The sequence below is a fragment of the Aulonocara stuartgranti genome, assembly GCF_965226115.1.
Source record: "Aulonocara stuartgranti genome assembly, chromosome: 3".
NCBI lineage: Eukaryota > Metazoa > Chordata > Actinopteri > Cichliformes > Cichlidae > Aulonocara > Aulonocara stuartgranti.
Genome location: NC_138941.1, coordinates 3,033,048 through 3,054,206, shown reverse-complemented (window position 1 = coordinate 3,054,206; position 21,159 = coordinate 3,033,048). Strand labels below are relative to the sequence as shown.

The 21,159-nt window shown below is 41.7% G+C and overlaps 2 protein-coding genes across 2 annotated transcripts in view; both read right to left on the bottom strand.

Annotated features, from left to right (window-relative positions):
• LOC309702399 (uncharacterized protein) overlaps positions 1–21,159 on the bottom strand; it is a 162,972-nt gene that overhangs the window by 92,186 nt on the left and 49,627 nt on the right. The window lies entirely within an intron of this gene.
• LOC309700407 (protein NLRC3-like) lies at positions 695–20,267 on the bottom strand (the record flags this gene model as incomplete). Its single annotated transcript, XM_082523926.1, has 5 exons — positions 20,141–20,267; positions 19,618–19,670; positions 5,280–5,563; positions 3,091–4,449; positions 695–774 (listed from the first exon to the last, which is right to left on the bottom strand). Exons 3-5 carry the CDS (start codon positions 5,365–5,367, stop codon positions 695–697), a joined length of 1,527 nt encoding a protein of 508 aa, XP_082380052.1. The 5' UTR covers positions 5,368–5,563; positions 19,618–19,670; positions 20,141–20,267.

Genomic DNA, 21,159 nt, shown 5'->3' with positions numbered 1-21,159 from the left:
CTCACAAACCACTCATACTCGGGTTTCCTTGGCTAGAATTACATAACCCCCACTTAGACTGGTCAGGTCAGAGGGTAATCAGTTAGAGTCTGTTCTGTCATTCAAATTGCCTTGTTTCCGCCCGTCCACCGGAACCTGTGGAACCATCAACCAACACTGAGACTGTTTTAGATCTCTCCTCTGTGCCCACCAAATGTCATGATCTTCAGGAAGTATTTAGCAAAAGTAAAGCGCTTTCACTGCCACCTCACAAACCACAGGACAGCACCATAGAACTACTCTCTGGCTCCACCCGGCCTTCTAGCTGGCTGTATAACCTGCTTAGACCTGAGTGTGCGGCTATGGAAAAGTACATTAAGGAATCCCTCGGTGCAGGCATAATCCAACGATTGTCATCTCAAGTTGGAACTTCTTTTTTGTGGAGAAAAAGGATGGCTCTCTCTGGCCATGCATTTACTTCAGGGGCCTCAGTGATATTACCATCAAGAATAAGTACCTATTACCTCATTAGCTCTGCTTTCAGGCCATTTCACAGTGCCACAGGGTTTACAAAACCCCACCTCCGCAACGCTTACCACTTTTTCCAGATCAATCAGGGAGATAAGTGGAAGACCGTTTTAAACATGCCATTGGGGGACTACGAGTATTTGGTCATGCCGCCTGGGTTAACTAATGCTCCCGCAATGTTTCAAGATTAGTTAACGATGTCCTCCGGGAATTCCTTGACAGGTTCGTATTGGTGTATCTGGATGATATCCTCATTTTTCCCAAAACCTGCGAGGAACATCAGTCTCATGTCCATGCTATTTTTCCAACGTTTGCTGGAGAATAAACCTTATGTCAAAGCAAAAAAGTGTGAATTCCATTCCTCATCAATAACTTTTTTCAGTTACATTTTGGCACGGGGGCAGGTGAAGACGGATCTGGCAAATGTGAAAGCTTTCACAGAGTGGCCTACCCCTTGTACCCATTGTAGATTCAAGAAGCATCTCCAATGGGTTTTGGGAATAGCAAATTTTTATAGACTGTTCATTTTAAACTATAGTCAGGTAGCTGCACCACTCAAGTCTCAGCATGCATCTGGTCCCCCAAAGCTGAAACTGCATTCACCAAACTTAAGTATCTGTTCACCACGGCACCTTTTTGGTTCACCCTGATCACAGTTATCATTGCAAAGGTGGACACATCAGAAATTGGAGAAGGGAGAGGTAAATGATGCCAAGTGAAAGAGAATGCTTTGGGGGGGGGGGGTCATGCTGCTGTCATGGTCTGTGTGAGCGGCGGTGGTTTCCCACTAGACTCTGGTTTCTGCCTTTGGGTGAAGCCTGGTCAGCCTGTCCATTGTCCACACCTGACAGTAATCTACTAGGCTGAATATAACATCAGCACTCCCAATAACTCTGCTAACCTCCTAATCCTCGGATCATCTACTCACCCTTGCAGTTCAGTCACGTTTTCCTGGATGCTGGTCTTCTTGATTCACTCACAGCCACATTAATGCCTTTCGTCTCTTAGACTTACTGGACCACTTGGCCTGGATTCAAAGCTAACAAGTACTCACCCAGACCTCACCACCTGCCTTCCCCAAGTTGCTTTCCGACTGCTGACAAGTAAATGGTAAATGGACTGATTCTTATATAGCGTTTTTCTACTCTCACGGAGTACTCACAGCGCTCTATACAACATGCCACATCCACCCAATCACACCCATTCTCACAAACACTTTATCTGAACTTAGTGCTTTCTAAGTACATTCACGCACATTCATACTCTGATGGATGCATCGGAGAGCAAGTTGGGGTTAGTATCTTGCCCAAGGATACTTGACATGCAGACTGGAGGAGCCAGGGATCGAACCACCAACCTTCTGATCAGTAGGTCAGATCAGACCAGCTTTACCTCCTGAGCTACAGAAACCCCAAATAAGACATTGAAGATAACCTCGTTCACTTACTGTAACCTCCACCAGTGATCTTTCTGATGCTGCTCTACCTCTGTTACAGTGACTCAGATTACCATCAACCAAGACCCATTTCCGGAAACCTACCACAGAGCCCACTTCATGCTCACAGCTTCAAGTGCTTGACTTCCGCCATAGTTCACAGTTCATGTTAAAAAATTCCAAGTGTCAAGTTCCTGTGTGTAAATAAAGCCTTCACGTCTAGTAATATTCAGTTCCTTCACCTTTGTCTGTATTTTGGGTTCACCATGTTGTTCTGGCCACACCGAGGTAACAGATTTATATTTGAAAAACAGAGAGACATGGGGGATTGCAATAAAGATGAGACACAAACCAGACCTTAAAATAAGAACATCTGAAAACGATGTAGGTGCAGTCTGGAAGCTCAAGTATTTGCTTTAAAAAACAGAGCTAGACTCCTGGTTGTTGGAGACAAGTGAACAACTTGAGGATAATAAACCTGTCAGAGGGGCTGAAGGATCAGAGCTCATGTTCTTATAGGCTGGATCTGGATTGTGCTTTGATTCGAGTTGAAGACAAAAATATTTCAGAAATGCTGACATGTCCTGCTGGAGAGAAATATTTAAAGTATCATGACTATTTTAGTGACTATTTTTTAATTTTTCTAAAGTGGTAGTGTTCTTTGAACTGAGCACCTCTGATTTATTTCCCATGATTTTAAGAATGAAGCGATGAGTTCATGTTTACTTACAGAGCTTTGTTGGAGGCTTTGACCACTGGCAGCAGCCTCAGAAGAGCCTTCTCTGAAGCAGAGTATTTCTTCAGGTCAAACACATCCAGATCTTCTTCTGATGACAGTAAGATGAAGACCAGAGCTGACCACTGAGCAGGAGACAGTTTATCTGTGGAGAGACTTCCTGATCTCAGGGACTGTTGGATCTCCTCCACTAGAGAACGATCATTCAGTTCATTCAGACAGTGGAACAGATTGATGCTTTTCTCTGCAGACAGATTCTCACTGAGCTTCCACTTGATGTACTGAACTGCTTCTTGATTGGTCTGTGAGCTACTTCCTGTCTGTGTCAGCAGACCTCGTAGGAGAGTCTGATTGGTCTGCAATGAAAGACCCAGGAGGAAGCGGAGGAACAAGTCCAGGTGTCCATTTGGACTCTCTAAGGCCTTGTTCACAGCACTCTGGTGGAGAGATGGTTTAAACCACCAGGAGGTTATTTGTTGTTGTTCCAGCAGATTGAGTCCAGAGTTGATGAAGGTCAGATGGACATGAAGAGCAGCCAGAAACTCCTGAACACTCAGATGGATGAAGCAGAACACCTTGTCCTGGTACAGTCCTCTCTCCTCTTTAAAGATCTGTGTGAACACTCCTGAGTACACTGAGGCTGCTCTGATATCGATGCCACACTCTGTCAGGTCTGATTCATAGAAGATCAGGTTTCCTTTCTGCAGCTGATCAAAAGCCAGTTTTCCCAGAGACTCCATCATCTTCCTGCTCTCTGGACTCCAGTGTGCATCTGTCTCAGCTCCTCCATCATACTTGACCTTCTTCACTTTGGCCTGAACCACCAGGAAGTGGATGTACATCTCAGTCAGGGTGTTGGGCAGCTGTCCTCCCTCTCCGGTTTCCAGCACATCCTCCAGAACTGTAGCAGTGATCCAGCAGAAGACTGGGATGTGGCACATGATGTGGAGGCTTCGAGCTTTCTTGATGTGGGAGATGATCCTGCTGGCCTGCTCCTCATCTCTGAATCGGTTCCTGAAGTACTCCTCCTTCTGTGGGTCAGTGAACCCCCTGACCTCTGTCACCCTGTGAACATACTCAGGGGGGATCTGGTCTGCTGCTGCAGGTCGTGTGGTTATCCAGACGTGAGCATAGGGAAGAAGCGTCCCCCTGATCAGGCTTGTGAGAAGTACATCAACTGTGGTGGGCATCGTAATATCAGTCACACTCTTAGTGTTGTTGAAGTCCAGAGGACCTCGACACTCATCCAGACCATCAAAGATGAACACAACCTGGAAGTCTTCAAAGCTGCAGATTCCTGCTTCTTTGGTTTCAGTAAAGAAGTGATGAACAAGTCCCACCAAGCTGAACTTTTCCTCTTTCAGCACATTCAGCTCTCTGAAAGTGAATGGAAATATGAACTGGATGTCCTGGTTGACTTTGTCTTCAGCCCAGTCCAGGCTGTATTTCTGTGTTAAGACCGTTTTCCCAATGCCAGCCACTCCCTTTGTCAGCACTGTTCTGATCAGGTCCTGTCTTTTGGGTGAGTCTTTAAAGATGTCTTCATGTCTGATTGTTGTTTCAGGTCTGTGTGGTTTCCTGGATGCTGTTTCAATCTGTCTGACCTCATGTTCATCATTGACCTCTGCAGTCCCTCCCTCTGTGATGTAGAGCTCTGTGTAGATCTGATTCAGAAGGGTTGGGTTTCCTGCTTTAGCGATGCCCTCAAACACACACTGGAACTTCTTCTTTAAGAGAGACTTGAGTTTAGGCTGACACTTCTGAAGAGCATCTGAATCAAAAAAAGGAAAAAAAGAAGGAAAAATACAAATCTGGTCTGAAGGAGCTATGTGATGTACTTTGGCCTTTATTTAACCTATCAAGTTTTTAATATACTCATTCTACCAGAAATCAAAAAGGGGCTTCAGGAATTCCTAAATGTATTTCCTGAAAAAAGCCAGGTTAAATGTTTTGAACCTCCACATCTGCATTGCTTTGCAGCTTTTCATATGTACCTGATGCCAACATGTGCAGGCTAAACAGGTTTCTGCTTTCTGTGCCTCTTCTCCAAACTTTGTAACCAAAAATAACAACATTGAAGTGTCATAACGTTCCCCACTGCTATGTTATTTAAAGAAGCATCTGAGAGAGATTCAGTAATTCACATTTAATTCTTCTCGTAATTTACAATGGCAAAAGATAATGTAAACCCTTTCTGGCCACAATTTGCTTTATTATATGTAAATGTGGCATTTTTTTCATTAAACATTTAAGTCAAATGACCGATCCTTAAAGAGTGTCCTCTTGTTAGAGAAACACTCTGACTTTTCTTTTTTAAGGCAATCAGTTTGCATGGTTTTTAAAAGTAAAGAACACTTGTGTTTAATTAAATACAGCTCACATTAGATCTAAGTAGTTTCACAGGTTTATGATGATCATCAAAATTCCTCCATGTAGTTTAGAAAATACATTTGCAGGCATGTAACAAATCCAAACATTCGTCGTAGAATGACGTTCTTGCCCTCTCCTTTTTCTTACAATGAATTCTGAGGTTTCACTTTCACATCTCAACAAACTGCAAGGTGACCATTTTTATTCATGGTATCTGATGCATGACCTCACCTTGTTGAGCAGATGGATCAGAGTTCAAACGCAGCTGAGAGAAAGAGAAGGATCTTTGATCTGAAGATGCTTGATTGTTATCTTGCATGCTTTGTCTCCTTTTTTCCTCACTGTGTCGATCAAGCTGCGTGCCTTGTCTGCTCTGAGTGGGTTCCCCTCCAGTATCGATTCTTCCTCCAACTTATTTAAGATACCATCACTTACAAGGGCCTCAAGGAGCAGTTTAAGGATTTCTATTGTTACCCTCCAGACAAAGGCTGACCGTACCCTGGCAAGCTCCTCCTCTACAGGAAGAAGAAAGAGACATAAACATGCTTCTCAGTCGAAATCATGTGAAAAATACAGTGGAACCCCGACTTACGAATACCCCATTTAACAAAAAATTCAAGTTACGAAGGCAATGAACGGCAATATTTCTGCCCATGGTACGGCAAAATGCCGGTGTAACGAAATCCGCTGGCTCTGATTGGCTGAGCCTACAATGCCCACAAGGCCTTCCGAATCATGTGACAACCCCTTGGCTTCCGTACTCGTGCTTCGCTGTTCCACTTGAACGACATATTGTTGTTCTAGTTAGCAATTAGCCTATCGTTCAGCATCACCTCACTCAAAAGGTGCAATGGCTGTTTCGACTTAAGAAAATTTTCGACTTACGAAAGACCCTCGGGAACGGATTAATTTCGTAAGTCGGGGTTCCACTGTATTTTAACTTTGTTCAATTAACACTTCAACATCTCATCAACAAATACTAAATTTTAGGGTGTGTAGGGTTAAAATGATGCCAGCTTAAAATGAAACCGAAGAAAAAATTGAAACTGAAAAATAATGAAAAATATGAAAAACAAAATCTTGTCATTCATATCCTGCATTCCAGATTAAGTTTAAAATAAGAACGAGTGCAAGTACGAACGTGAGAATTATGTATATTGTAATAGGTATATTGTACCTAAATGATAGTATATTGTACAAACATGAAAAGTATATTGTTAGAACTATATCTAATATTGTTAGAACAATAGTATACTATAATAATAAACTTTTCACGTTATAATGTGACATAGCTCTATTTTTCTTTTGCCTGGGTGGCGGCTCTACGCTTCCGTACTACGCTTCTGTATCCAACACTTTTCAATGTGGCCTCACAAAATTATTATGACTACAACAACCATGAAAAGAGTTGGATGGACATTGCTACTCAATCACAGCTGCCTGGTCAATGTTTTTCATTAGTAATTTAGCAAAGTTGATGGTGTGTGTGTGTCTGTAAGACAGAGAGAGGGAGAGCGAGGGACAGATTTTGTATGATAAGCTTCATGTTATGAAGGCACAGTTTGAGCACTCGGGTCGCATCAGAGCATCAGGCCATATAGTGTGAGACCCTGCATCGTGACCTATGAACTTCTAACCTCTGCGATTTAATTGTACAGTTTGAGCAGGAGCTGAATAACACGACTGAAAGAAAAAAAAATCGCACAGTGTTTGCCCAGCTTAATGCAGACTGTTTAAACTAAACAAGCTGCTGTTTCACATAATAAACCCTGTCAGCTGCAGTATTGTCTTCTGTTTTAACAGTTAAAGCAGTAGAGACGAGCTGTTTGCATGTGCGTGGAACTCTAGCGTCATTAACCATGCTAGCTGTTAGCTTATAGCTCACGCTAGCTAACCAGCGAGCAGTTAAAAGGACAGCTGAAGCTGCACAAAATACCCACAAACTTATCTCACTACAATGTAGCGCCGAAAATATGACTCGCAGCTCAAGCTCGACACAGCGTCTGTAACATAAGACTGACATCCAGCTAACCATAGCTAAAAGATATTTAGAGAAAACTTACAGTTTCCTCAGGTTACATGAACTGAGTTGTTTCACGCTGAAAAGTTGGTTTGTTTTGGCTCTCACTGAAGACATAGCTGCTCTTTTGTGCTGCTTTTACCCAATGGTATCTTTTGCGAGTGTGGACGCGTCATCTGTTTGCTCCTTAAATGCTTTTCTTCTTTTATTGATTTTTATGCTGATTTTTTCCCTTTTTTCCGTATGAGCTTACCTGCGATAGCTTCTGGACACTTATAGATCATTAGGACTAAAGTGTTCTTAACAGAAACAGCAACATTTTTATAGTTACCTTATCCTCAGCGCTCCATGTGTCTGTGGCCTAGACACAGCTGAAGCCTGATTACAGTGTCTGGGCACCGAACAGCCCCAATAGCCTGGAAAGGTGCTAACCGCTAGGCTAACTAGCAACAAGATGCCTTCCCTATCCACAGATGACTACCACAGCCTCCTGCAGAAGATTGCAGTACTGGAGACAAAAATTCATCGCTTAGAAGTAAACGTGGAGGTAAATGGACTGTGTGGAAATGAAACAACCTTGCCTTTGATTCAAAACAATGGCGATGAGCAAGCTAGTACACAGCTAAGGAGCACAGATAACATGACCAAGAAAGTAGACTCTGTGCATCATTATTTTAAATCCTCAAGTGATAATCCCCCCTTGGACTGTCTTGGTGCAAAACCAAGACATAAATCATGTCTCCTGGAAGGGGGAGGACGTACCACAGGCAGGGCACAGCGAGCTGAAATCTCTGAAACCGACTGGCCTTCACTTCCTACGAGACAGAGAAGCTCTTCTACCCCTGTATACGAGAGGAAACAGGACTGGACAACAGTGAATAGGAAGGATAACAACAAACCTCCAAAACAACTGAATGTGAAACTGCACAACAGATTTGCTCCACTATCAAAGGACCCTGGATCTATATCGGACAACCATCCATCTAAAAGCAGCGAAGTAAGGTCTGAAAATCTGTTGAAAAGTAAAAGACCACAGGGAAAGCTAAAGGCTAGGCCTGAAACTCTGATTGTGGGTGACTCTGCCGTAAAGGATGTACAAAGGATGTGCGGTAAGAACACTAAAGTCCTCTGCTTTCCTAACAATATGGTCAACAACCTGAAGGAGAGAATTCTTCAAATTGCAGATGAATATCCAACTGTGACAAACATTGTTCTGCATACAGGGTCAAACGATGTGTCCAAACAACAGTCGGAGGTTCTGAAACGGGACTTTACTGGATTATTAAATACTGTAAACTCTCTGAATGCAGCTGTATTCATCAGTGGACCTGTACCGCCAGTCAGAGGAGGAGACGAGAGATTCAGCAGGTTGTTTACACTGAATAAATGGCTTATATCAGCATGTACTGACCACTCGGTGCATTTTATCAACAACTTTAATATTTTTTGGGAACGCAGGCATCTGTTTAAAGCAAATGGATTTAATTTTAACAAGTCAGGGGTGAAACTGTTCACCTCCAACTTGTTTTATTCCATACGTCATCCATATGTGCTTGGTGCCAAGGCTGAGATAAACGAGGAGTTATCTCATAAAGAGGAACAAACAGTACTCCAAGAACAGACAAAGCCCAGCAGAAACCTTGAGGAGGAGCTCCATCTGCCCCCACCCGGGAAGAGCCTCAGAAAGGAGAGACATCTGAGGCAAGAAGAGGGGTCCCTATTTGCCTCCAACTCTCTCAACAACACCAACGACCAGGACCAGGGACCACGACCTTCCCCAGTCCCCCAAACCCCTGACAGGCCATCACCCTCCTCCCCCTCCCTTTCTCCCTCCTCCCCACACCTGAAATTCACTGAGGAGATGATGGAGCGAGTCAATGCTGGGCTCAGATCTACCCCCCGGCCCAATCCCTTTTTGTCCCCCATAAACCCCCCACCAGAGCGGCCAAAGGTTCGCCATCGAGCCCCGCCCTCATCAGAGCAATCGAAGTCACATTGCCCAGCCTCGCCCCCCTTAGTTCCTCCTTACCACCTTCACGCTCTGTCTCCACAGTCTGATGTGTTTAGGGTCCGGGCTGCGAGGATTATGGCAGTGGTGACTTTTCCCAGGAGAAGCTGGGACCCTGTTTACTAGAAGGTTTTAAAATCTCTGTACTTTTAGGTGACAGAAGGAGACATGTGGCCTGGTCAAAACACAGAGAGGTGCACTCTAAAAGATCTTTAAACATAGTAAACATACCTTGTGTGCCACAGACTGCTCCCAAACACGAGGGGACAAGTAATACCTCTAAAACACTTAAGTTGGCTTTATTAAACGTTAGATCTCTAGCTGGGAAAACATTTTTAATTAATGATTTAATCACTGAGCACAGCCTTGATTTTATGTTTTTAACTGAAACTTGGTTGGACCAAAGTAACAGTGGAGCTGTTCTCATCGAGACGACCCCTCCTAACTACAGTTTTATCAGTGAGGTCAGGGCGAGCAGGAGAGGAGGAGGGGTTGCTGTCTTATTTAATGAATCATTTCAATGTAAGCAGCTATCTCCTGGAAGTTTTCAGTCTTTTGAATATGTGGCTTTACAGCTGAAGGCCCCATCCAAAGTTGTGTTTCTTAATGTTTACAGGCCTCCCAAATACTGCACAGACTTTTTTAATGACCTCAGTGAACTGCTGTCTGTGATCTGTGTTGATTTTGACTGTGTAATTATTGCTGGGGATTTTAACATCCATGTGGACAACCCTCAGGACAAAGGGACTAAAGACCTGAGTAACACTCTGGGCAACTTTGGGCTGACTCAGCATGTAACAGAGGCCACACATAATAGAGGACACACTCTTGACCTACTGATCTCCAAAGGCCTGAGCATTTCAAAGGTTACTGTGTCTGATGTGGGCGTGTCTGATCATTACTGTGTTTTCTTTGAAAGTAAAATCTCAGCCCACATAAATATATCAACAACAGTGATCACAAAACGGTGTATAACTGAACACAGTAGTGCAATTTTTAACCAGGTCTTCCCATTAACACCTGACCTGTCCAGAGGGTCAGTCAATGAGCTCGTCAATAGCTTCAATGCTAACATGTTAAATGTAATGGACACTATTGCTCCCATTAAGGTGAAGGAAGGAAGGAGTCTCCATGGAGAAACTCCACACTGGTCAAAAATGAAAAAAGAGAGTGTAGGAAAGCTGAGCAGGTTCACTATGACATCTATAAAGAGAAACTTCACAATTTTAATTTACAACTGAGGAGTGCAAGGAGGTCCTACTTCTCTGACATCATCACTAAAAACAGCCATAATGCTCGGGTCTTATTTTCTACAGTTGACAGGCTAACGAACCCTCCTGTGTCAGTGGCAGCTGAACTTCATTCAACCATGGCCTGCAATGACTTTGCCAAATTCTTCACTGAAAAAATCCAAAAAATTAGACAAGCAATTGGTACATCAACAGCAGATCCAGGATATGTACTGTGTCCACCAAAAAACTGTTTAAACACCATGAAACAGTTTCAACCTATTAACAGCAAAGACCTGGAGGACATCTTAGGTCAACTGAACTCCTCCTCCTGCTGTTTAGATGTCCTGCCAACAAGGTTTTTCAAAAAGGTCTCAAAGACTTTAGAGTCAGACCTGTTACAGATCGTCAACTTTTCTTTATTATCAGGTGTGTTTCCAGAATCACTAAAAACTGCTGTAATCAAACCTATACTGAAAAAGGACAATCTTGACAAGACACAAATGAACAACTACAGGCCGATCTCAAATCTCTCATTTTTAAGTAAGATCATTGAAAAAGCAGTTTCTCAACAGCTCAGTTACTTCTTAAAACAGAATAACTACTACGATGCCTTCCAGTCAGGTTTTAGACAGAACCACAGCACTGAAACCGCTCTGACCAAAGTGTTTAATGACATATGTCTGAATACAGACAGTGGAAAAATGTCAGTTTTAGTTTTACTGGATCTCAGTGCAGCATTTGATACAGTTGACCACAACATATTACTCAAACGACTGGAGAACTGGGCAGGTCTTTCAGGAACTGTACTAAACTGGTTCAAAACATACTTAGAAAACAGGAAATACTTTGTATCAATAGGTAACTTCACATCTGAGCAGACAAGTATCACATGTGGAGTTCCCCAAGGTTCCATCTTGGGACCCTTTCTGTTTAACATTTACATGCTCCCACTGGCACAGATTATAAAGAACAACAAAATAAACTGTTGTAGCTATGCAGATGACACACAAATATATATCACAATGTCACCAGGAGACCAAGGCCCTGTACAATTTTCTCCAGCTAAACAAAACAAAACTGAGGTAATAGTCTTTGGCGCCAAAGAAAAACGATTACAGGTCACCAGAGAACTTCAATCTATACATCTAAAAACCACAAACCAGGCGAGAAATTTGGGTGTAGTGATGGATGCAGACCTAAACTTAGAAAAACACATTAAGACAATAACAAAGTCAGCTTACTATCACCTCAAGAATATTTCAAGGATAAAAGATCTGATGTCTCAACAGGACCTGGAAAAACTAGTCCATGCATTCATCTTTAGTAGGCTTGATTACTGTAACAGCATCTTTACAGGTCTACCTAAAAAATCAGTCAGACAACTACAGCTCATTCAGAATTCTGCTGCTCGAGTCCTCACTAAGACCAAAAAAGTGGACCACATCAGTCCAGCTCTGAGGTCTTTACACTGGCTGCCTGTCCGTCAGAGGATAGACTTTAAAGTTCTGATGCTGGTCTATAAAGCTCTGAATGGTTTAGGACCAAAATACATCAGTGACCTCCTGACCCAGTATGAACCTTCCAGATCCCTCAGGTCATCTGGATCCGGTCTTTTATCAGTTCCCAGAGTCAGAACCAGACACGGAGAAGCTGCATTCAGCTTTTATGCTCCTTATATCTGGAACAAACTCCCAGAAAGCCTCAGATCAGCTGAAACACTCAGTTTATTTAAATCCAGGTTGAAGACTCACCTATTCTCAGCTGCATTTGAATAAAGCACCAAATCCACACTTTTAAGCATAAATTTCAAAACTTACATTAACTACTGATTTTATCTACTGTTCTGATTTTATCTGTTTTGATTTTATATACTGTTTTGTTTGTTTGTTTGTTTGTTTGCTTGTTTTAATCAATTTTAAATCATGCTTTTTATTTGTTTTTGTTTCTAATGTCTCTGTAAAGCACTTTGAATCACCTTGTTGTTGAATTGTGCTATACAAATAAATTTGCCTTGCCTTGCCTTGCCTTTAAGCGAAACATTCTTTGTATGTGAGGAAAATGCTGTTCATCCTCTTCAGCTCTAGCGTAGACAACTGGCTTTGCCATGTTTTCATGTGTGTCTTCTTTCCGTGTGTCCGCTACTTTGAAACGCTTGGGCCGCTCTGCCCGCCACAGTTTCAAGCTGGTCATGTGACTGCATGGCCACATCTGATTGGTAAAAAAGTTACCGGAAACTCCACTGGCGGCATGTTATCTAATGTGTTAAACTAATTATTTTTTAAAAAGTAACGAGTCAAATTTTGGAAATGTAGCAGAGTAAAAGTACCGTTTCTTCTTCACAAATGTACTCAAGTAAAAGTAAAAAGTATCGTGCAAAAAGGGTACTTTAAAAGTAAATTTTTTTTCCAAAAACTTACTCAAGTAAATATAACGGAGTAAATGTAACTCGTTACTACCCACCTCTGCAGACGGGCAAGTATACAGGTATACTATGAACAAATATACATATATAAAGATGAAGCACTGTGAGGTAAACAGATCTACAGAGTGCTATGAAAATATCTACAGTAGTGGAAGCGTAGCTCTCTGAACAGACTATAACAGTGTAGGCACTATAACAGAGACTACACCATTTATTTTATTTATTAACCTTTATTTAACCAGGAAAAGTCCCATTGAGATTAAAAACCTCTTTTGCAAGGGAGTCCTGGCCAAGAGGCGACAACACGTTGAAATTACAAAGTTACATACATATTATAAATAACAATTACATTTTAAAAACATTTTTCTCTGGCTCTCTCAATCTGGACTTAAAAGCATTTAATGAAATAAGATCTGCTATCTTCCAGTCTTTTTGCATCATGTTCCATGTGAAAGGGGCAGCATAAGTAAAAGCCCTCTTTCCCAGTTCAGTTCTGGCAAATGGAACATTGAGCAATAAAAGATCGCTTGAACGCAGGCTGTAAGAAACAGTACTTCTCCGTGTGAGCAGATCGCAAATGTAGGTGGGCATTTGTCCAAGCAGGGCCTTATAAATAAAGATGCACCAGTGAGCAAACCTCCTGGAGGACAACGAAGGCCATCCCACTCGAGCGTACAGATCACAACAATGGGTCAAGGCCCTACAGTTTGTAATAAACCGTAAGGAGGCATGATAAACTGAGTCAATCTTATGAAGACACTGGGCGGAAGCATTCATGTACAGCAGATCACCATAATCTAAAACAGATAAAAATGTAGCATTTACAAGACGCTTTTTTGTCTCAAAAGAAAAGCAAAATTTGTTTCGAAAGAAAAATCCCAATTTTAGTTTGAGTTTTTTCACAAGATTGTCTATGTGAGGTTTAAAGGTCAGAGAATCATCAATTAAAAAGCCAAGATATTTATACGTATGCACCACTTCTATGAGGTTTCCCTCAAGAGTGGACACCAAGGGGACAGTTTGAGGAAATCTCTTCATGTTTGAAAACAACATTAGCTTTGTCTTTTCAGCATTGAGAACCAATTTCAGCTCCAGAAGTGTGTGCTGAACCACGTCAAAAGCTTTCTGCAACGATTCTATTGCCTTTTCAAAGTTTGAGCCAAAGGAATAAATAACTGTCATCAGCATAAAAATGCATACTAGCATTGGACACATTTTGTCCCAAATCATTTATATACATGATGAACAGCAGAGGTCCTAAAATTGAACCCTGTGGCACCCCAGTGTGAATATTCAAAAGTTCTGAGCACAGATTTTCACATTTAATGCATTGAGTCCTGTCACTCAAATAATTAGTAAACCAGGAGACAACATGTCTAGACAGCCCCAAAGAAAGAAGCCTATGCTTTAAAATGGCGTGATCCACAGTGTCGAAAGCTTTTGACAGGTCAATAAAGAGAGAAGCACAGTGCTGTTTTTTATCAAGAGCAACAAGTATGTCATTTATCACTTTTGTGGCAGCCGTGACAGCACTATGCTGTTTTCTGAACCCAGATTGTAGTTTTGAAAGAACTTCATTAGAGTACAAGAACTCTTTTAATTGCTCACTGACGAGAGACTCAAGGACTTTTGCCAAAACACACAAGTTTGATATTGGCCTGTAATTAGTCAAAATGGCCGGGTCGCCTCCTTTTAGTGTTGGCGTAACAAAAGCAGACTTCCAAACAAGTGGAATTTCTTTATTTTGGATTGAAAGATTAAAAAGGATCGTAAGAGGTTGTGCAATGTAATCAGCTGCTATTTTCAGAAAATAGGGCTCTATTAAGTCTGGCCCTGGGGGTTTCCTGTGATCTAAGGCTTTAAGAGCTTTATGCACTTCCTGGACAGAAAAAGGAGAAAAATCAAAAAGCTCCCCAATATATGTTTGGGGTTCTGTGCAGGGAATCATGGGGGCTGCTCCAACAGAGTTAAATAAAAAACCAGTAGCTACAAAGTGCTTGTTAAAGCTGTTTAAGACCTCAGTTCTGTCATAAACTGGGACAGAATCTTTTAAAATGAATTTTGGAAGAGCCTGTGATATTTTATTTATAGATAAGGACTTAATTACTTTCCAAAATTTCTGAGGGTTATTGAGGTTTTCTGTAGTAACAGATAAATAATATTCTGACTTAGCCTTCTTGATAAGTGTCGTGCATTTGTTTCTTAATTTCCTGAAGTCTAACCAGTCAGTCAGGGAATCGTTTTTCCTAGCTTTTGCCCATGCCACGTTACGCTGATGGATGGACTCTGATAATTCCGATGAAAACCAAGGGTTCTCCCGTCCCTTGACCCTAAATTTTTTGGCAGGTGCATGCTTATTTAAAATCTTCATAAAAATTTCTTTAAAATAAGCCCAAGCCAGATGGATGTCTGGTATCAGACTCAAGTTTTCCCAATTTACCATAGACAAGTCATAATGAAACGCTTGCTCATTAAATATTTTAAAATTTCTTTTACAGATGATACGCGGTTTACATTTAGGGATTTTAGTGTTCCTACTGGTAGCAACTACACAATGATCACTTAAATCATTACAAAACACGCCTAGAGACAGAAACTTATGAGGGACATTTGTTAGAATTAGGTCAATCAAAGTAGATTTGTCAGGACTCTTTATATTTGGCCTTGTAGGTAGGTTGACCAACTGGCTAAGATTAACAGAGTCACAGAAGGATTTAAATTCATCAGAAGCTATATTCAGCCAGTCCCAGTTCAAGTCTCCGGCCAATAGAAGTTCGTTATATTTTAATTTGGACAGAAGATGCTTTAGAGATAATAAAGTTTCCTTTACAGCAGACGGAGGCCTATAGCACCCAACAACTGTTATAGAAAGAGACTTTACTATTTTAATATCCAAAGCCAAGAATTCCATTTGTTTAGGAATAGATACAGATAAAACAATGGATACTTCATATCTTGATTTAACATAAATTGCTACGCCTCCACCTTTCCTAGGCCTATCTGTGCGATAAAGATTGTATCCCGTTATGTTGATGTCATCATCTGTAATAGATTTGGACAACCAAGTTTCGGAGATAATCACAATATCCGCGTTTGTCGATTTCGCCCAAATTCTGACCAAGTCCATCTTGTGTAATAAGCTGCGTACATTTAGATGAACACATTTTAACCCTGGCTGAGATTTAAAATCGGCAGGGGTCTGGACACTTTTCAATTCAGGTCCAGGATTTGGTTGCACATCTCCGGATATAAGTAAAAGTAAAACAATCATCATTAACCTTCGTTTTATATTACATTTAAAAGCATTTTCGTACTTTGCAGATGTTAACGACAAATACTGCTTTTTCTTAAGTGAAAGTGAAAGATTATACAGAACAAGGGAACCTTGTAATTTGGGTAATACTTCATATCGATTTAAGCTAGCAACCAGAGCCAGATGAATCGTTGGTGACTCCAGGTGCACTGCTACAGTTGACCTAGTGCCACTAAAATAAGTTTCACCCATACTCAGCTCATATTTTGCAGTTCTCACCCAAGGAGCACCGCAATGTCCCAAGTCCCAAACCACGAATACACACAATAAAGCTTCGATAAGTGTCCTCGTCTTCATAATGATAGCCCAGAGTCCAAAATGGGGGTGAATACAAAAAGCTCCAAACTATTAGCTCCGAATCCGAGCAGAGGTGGACTAAGCAATCCGGGGATCAGATGGAGGTGCGTCATAGCAGACTCCAGCCCAGCCTGTTAGCTGCGTGTCCGGACAGTGTAGCAGTTTCCAGCCTGTTAACTCTGCGTCCAGGCAGTATAGCAGGCTCCGTCCTGTTAGCTCCGAGTCCGGGCGGTGTAGCAGACTCCGGCTTCGTTAGCTTCAAAATATGGACAATGTAGCCGGCTCCGGCCTGCCAGCTCCAAGTCCGGGGAATGCAGCGGGCTCCAGGCCTGATTAGCTCCGAGTCTGGGGGACACAACAAGCCCCGACCTGCTAGCTCCAAGTCTAGTAGACGCAGTAGGCACCGGCAGGCTCCGGCCCATCAATCCAGAGTCCAGGTGGAGGCGGACACGGTAGACACAGGTTTGCCTACCCAGAGTCAGTATTTAGACCAGCCCGCTTTGTCCAAAGCCCTATTTCAGTCCAGAGGGAGACGCTACACCGAGAGTTTACGTGTCGCCATCTTGGATTCATCTTGGATTCATCTGGTATGAACCATGTCAGTGTCCTAAAACTACAGCAGTAACCAACGTGGTGAATGTTGATAATGAAAGGATCATGGTCACTGGGAGGAGGAGTGTAGAAGGGTTAGGTGAGTGTGGATGGAAAGGCTCAGCGGGGACTGAGTTCAGTAGGGTGACAGCTGTGGGGAAGAAGCTGTTCCTAAACCTGCTGGTTTTAGTCTGAAGGCTCCTGTAGCGCCTCCTGGAGGGGAGGAGGAGCTGGAAGAGTTTATTGGCAGTATGAGAGGAGTCTGAGAATGATGCATACTCGGCTTAGAAATCTCTTTTTGAGCGTTGTGTGATGGAGAACTTTGCTTTGTGTAATGTTATAAATACTTGGATAATCCTCAGAGTCTCTGGACTTTTACTTAGAGATATTATATTCAGTCCTGTGGATAGTTATATATTTAAAAATATATGATCCTCTCTGGTTACTCTGGTATGAATGACTCTGAATCACTTAATGGTAAATAACACACTATTTGCAAATTTGCAAACTGTGAAAGAATTCCAGATGACAAGTCTGTAGTTCGACATACAAGTGACGACCTTTGACCTTCATCAGTTTTTATTTAATTGTGTCAGAGAAACTCAAACGTGCTCTTCATGCAGCTGAGTACATTCAGTGTTTAAAACGGAAGCTGTGCAGGTCTGAGATCAGCAGCTTTGTGAAACACCAAGCTGAGGTCCTGTTAATGCTGATATATAGTGACACAGTTACATTTCAATTTAATTCAATTTTATTCATATAGCGCCAAATCACAACAACAGTCACCTGAAGGTGCTTTATATTGTACAGTAGATCGTACAATAACAGATACAGAGAAAAACCCAACATTCATATGATACATGGGTGATTAATCCTTTTGACTTTGTTTTTATCAATAAAACAGCTGCAGCTTTCACTACAGCACATGTGGTGCTTTAACCTTTGTACTGTTTGCATCAGTTCATTCTGCAGTTAACATGTGAACATGCTGGATGATCTGTCTGCTGTCACTGGGTGGTGCTGAGGTCTGAATCAGCTCCTGCAATCACAAAGAGAACTGAACCATCACAAACTGAAATATAAAGTTTATCTCAAATCTGAAATAGAGCTGATCCTTCTGTCCTCACACACCCAGGATCTGAAGTTCTTCTCTTACATTTCTTTAGTTCTTCAGCTCTGCTCACATACGAGCTGTTTATTTCTTAAAGCCGTATATACCAACAGATTTTCCAATATAATGTTAACCTTTGAGTTGTTGGTGCTTTGTGAATGTGAATCTGCATACATGAGCAGACGGAGCAGGTTTCAGTCCTGGTTCAGTCTGCTGCTGCACCGTGGTCACCAACATACAGAGGTATCATAACAAATATTAATGCTTTTTTCCCTCTCAAAGGATGTAAGCTGTACTGCACATGTAACTTTGTGAACTTACCTCAATAAGAATGATTCAGACTGTTTTATTTAACCTGAATATTTGAAACAAACTTAGTAAAAACAATACACAGAGTCAGTGCTAAAAATGTAATCCGAGGAAAAATGAAACACACATTTTAACTTAAGCTGCCAAGCAGAAGTATTTGGTTTGAGTACATAAATATTAGGCTTTGCTATTTAATCTGTAATTAATGATTAATGAGGGGTTACTGAAGTGCAAGCCTTTTTTAAAATATGTGTTAATATCCTTACAGATGTGGCAAAAGAGTGAAAACATGCTGCTGTTTGCACATATTGAATAATCAGCTCTGCACAGGAGCTGCAGCAGAGTGCAGCCTGTTGCCTTACAGTGTAATACTCATAATAAAAGTACAGTAACTGTGGTTAGTTACTGACGGAGCAGCCCGGTGCGTTTCTGTTCATTTCGTTCACCTGCACGGGTTAGCTAAACAAACTTTACAAAACAAGTTTTGCCGATAGCCGAGTGCCCATCTTAGCTAGCTAGCTAAGGATGTTAGCTACAGATGAGCTTACAAACACCTTTCACTTACCAAAAATATTGTGGCGGCTCTCAGGTCCTTCTGTCAGGCAGACACTGAAGAACACCTGAGTCTGTCAGTTTGAAACAGTCGGTAAACGCTGGACCTCCTCTCAGCGTCCCCGCTCTATGTGCCGTTCAGAGATACGCAAGTTTCTTCATGACTGCGGCTGCTGCAGATATTAGGTCGTCCATGATTTCTACAGTCACTGGTCAGCAATATAATGTGCGCAAACATATGTGGCTCATATATGTGGCTCTGAAGCCCCGCCCCTCAAGCGCACCCTCAGATGCCGAAGCAGTGCCAACTAATTGAAGCTGAAAAAATAACTGTACGTGGAAAAAAACGATGTAAGTGTGAAAACCACATGAACAGTGAGTTTTTCTTTAAATTTCTATATTTATGTTTTTTCACTATCATTTCACTTTCAATACATTTGTTTCAGTTTCAATATTTCTTCAGTTTCATTTTAAGGTGGCATCGTTTTAACCTCATATGTGGGTTCAAAGTACAAAAAAGTCCAGTTGTTTCTCTGCCAAACTCCTTAGACTGGAAGTTCTCATGTTATATTAATGTCCCACAGAAAGATTAAGGCAAAGATTAGGACAGGTTACAACTCGTGAATTTCATGTACTTATCACAGTTACAAAAAAAGAATCTGCCTGAAGTCTATACATCCATACGTCTCATCATACAAAGCACTGATCTCCTACCTGCTGATGGAGCTGCTTTGGCTGGCTGTTCTTTAGGTTCTTCCATCATCTTTCTATAAAAACACGAGAAGATGATTTTACCAAAAGAAACAGTGAACACAGTCTGGGTGTCACATCATATGAATTTGTGTCATGGTTTAGTGTACGGGCCACACACACTGAAACTGATCTGTGTGAAAGAACACATCGATGACATGTGAATGTAGTGATAACCTCATCATAATAGAGGTTTTTACTTTTTCACATATTTGTTCAGTATAATGATTAAATAATCTGACAATACAAACCTAAAATACTTTGTTCCCTGTCTGTGACTTTGTGCGTCTCTGCTGTTAGTGCTTAAAGGAAGTTTTAAACTTAAAATCCTTCCCCACATATGTGACTGTGGTCTCTGGGGCCATTATCCTGAAACACTGGGGCTCAGCCCTGAAAGCTTTGCTATCTTCACCTGATAACAGCAGCTGTTTAAAGTTACTGAGTTTGACAGGGAAGTGAATGTAAATGTGAGACACTGTGTGCTCACAGCTAAAGGCTGCAGTCAGCTGTGTCAGAGCGTCCAATGATCCTTTAATAAACACTCAGAGCTCCATGTTGATGAAGCTGTCATGTGTGAGCTTGTGAGGCTCCTTTAAACTGGCTCTGCTCTGTCAGATGCTCACCTCTTCTTCACTGTCTCATCAATCTGCTGCACTCTCCATCTCCTCTGTCTCTCTGCTGTTCTGTTTAAAAAAAACAAACAAATCAGCGTTAGCCAATCAAACTCTGTGCAGATGCTGCAGCTACAGCTGATATGTCATTCAGCTGTTCATCAATCAGCTTCTGCTGCTGTTTATTCGGCTCTTACTCTGAACACGTGCAGATCTAGGAAGATTTTCTTGGGGTGTCAAAATCAAAGCGTTTGTTTTTTCAAACACACGTGCAGGTGTTTATATCACATATGGTTTAAATGATTCAAATGCAGTAAGTATACATGTTTCATATATCGTCTATAACTGAATTATGTTCTGTAGCCTACATAATGAAACACTTTAGTTGCATAAAACGTGAATTTTGATTTTATGTACTGTATATGTCACAGCATCGCAGTGTGGATGTGGAGAAGAGAGGACCCAAACGCAGGACTCACAGGTGGTGAAGGCTGGTGTTTATGACAGAATGACAGAGTCTGAGATGGATGACTGACTGGAAGACCAGCTGAACAGAAACGACACATGTGGGACTGACAAAGACACTGAACTGGAGCAGGGCCGTGCAGAGAGGTTTAAAGGGGCGGGTGCTCAAAGTAAAAAAGGGGCACATTGAACCAGGCTGAATAACAACAACACACATTCATCAAGAATCTAATATGGAAGGGCAGGGCTGTGTTGATCTGAGACTGTAGACATTAAAAAGTCCACAGGAGAGATGGTAGCTGATTAAACAAGTGTCATGAGATAATAACAAAATGCAAAGATTGGTGACAGCACTTGGAACCATAAGGCAACAAAAACTGTGAGAAATAATTTAGGCTCTGCCTGTGAATCACTCTTTGCTTCTCTTCTT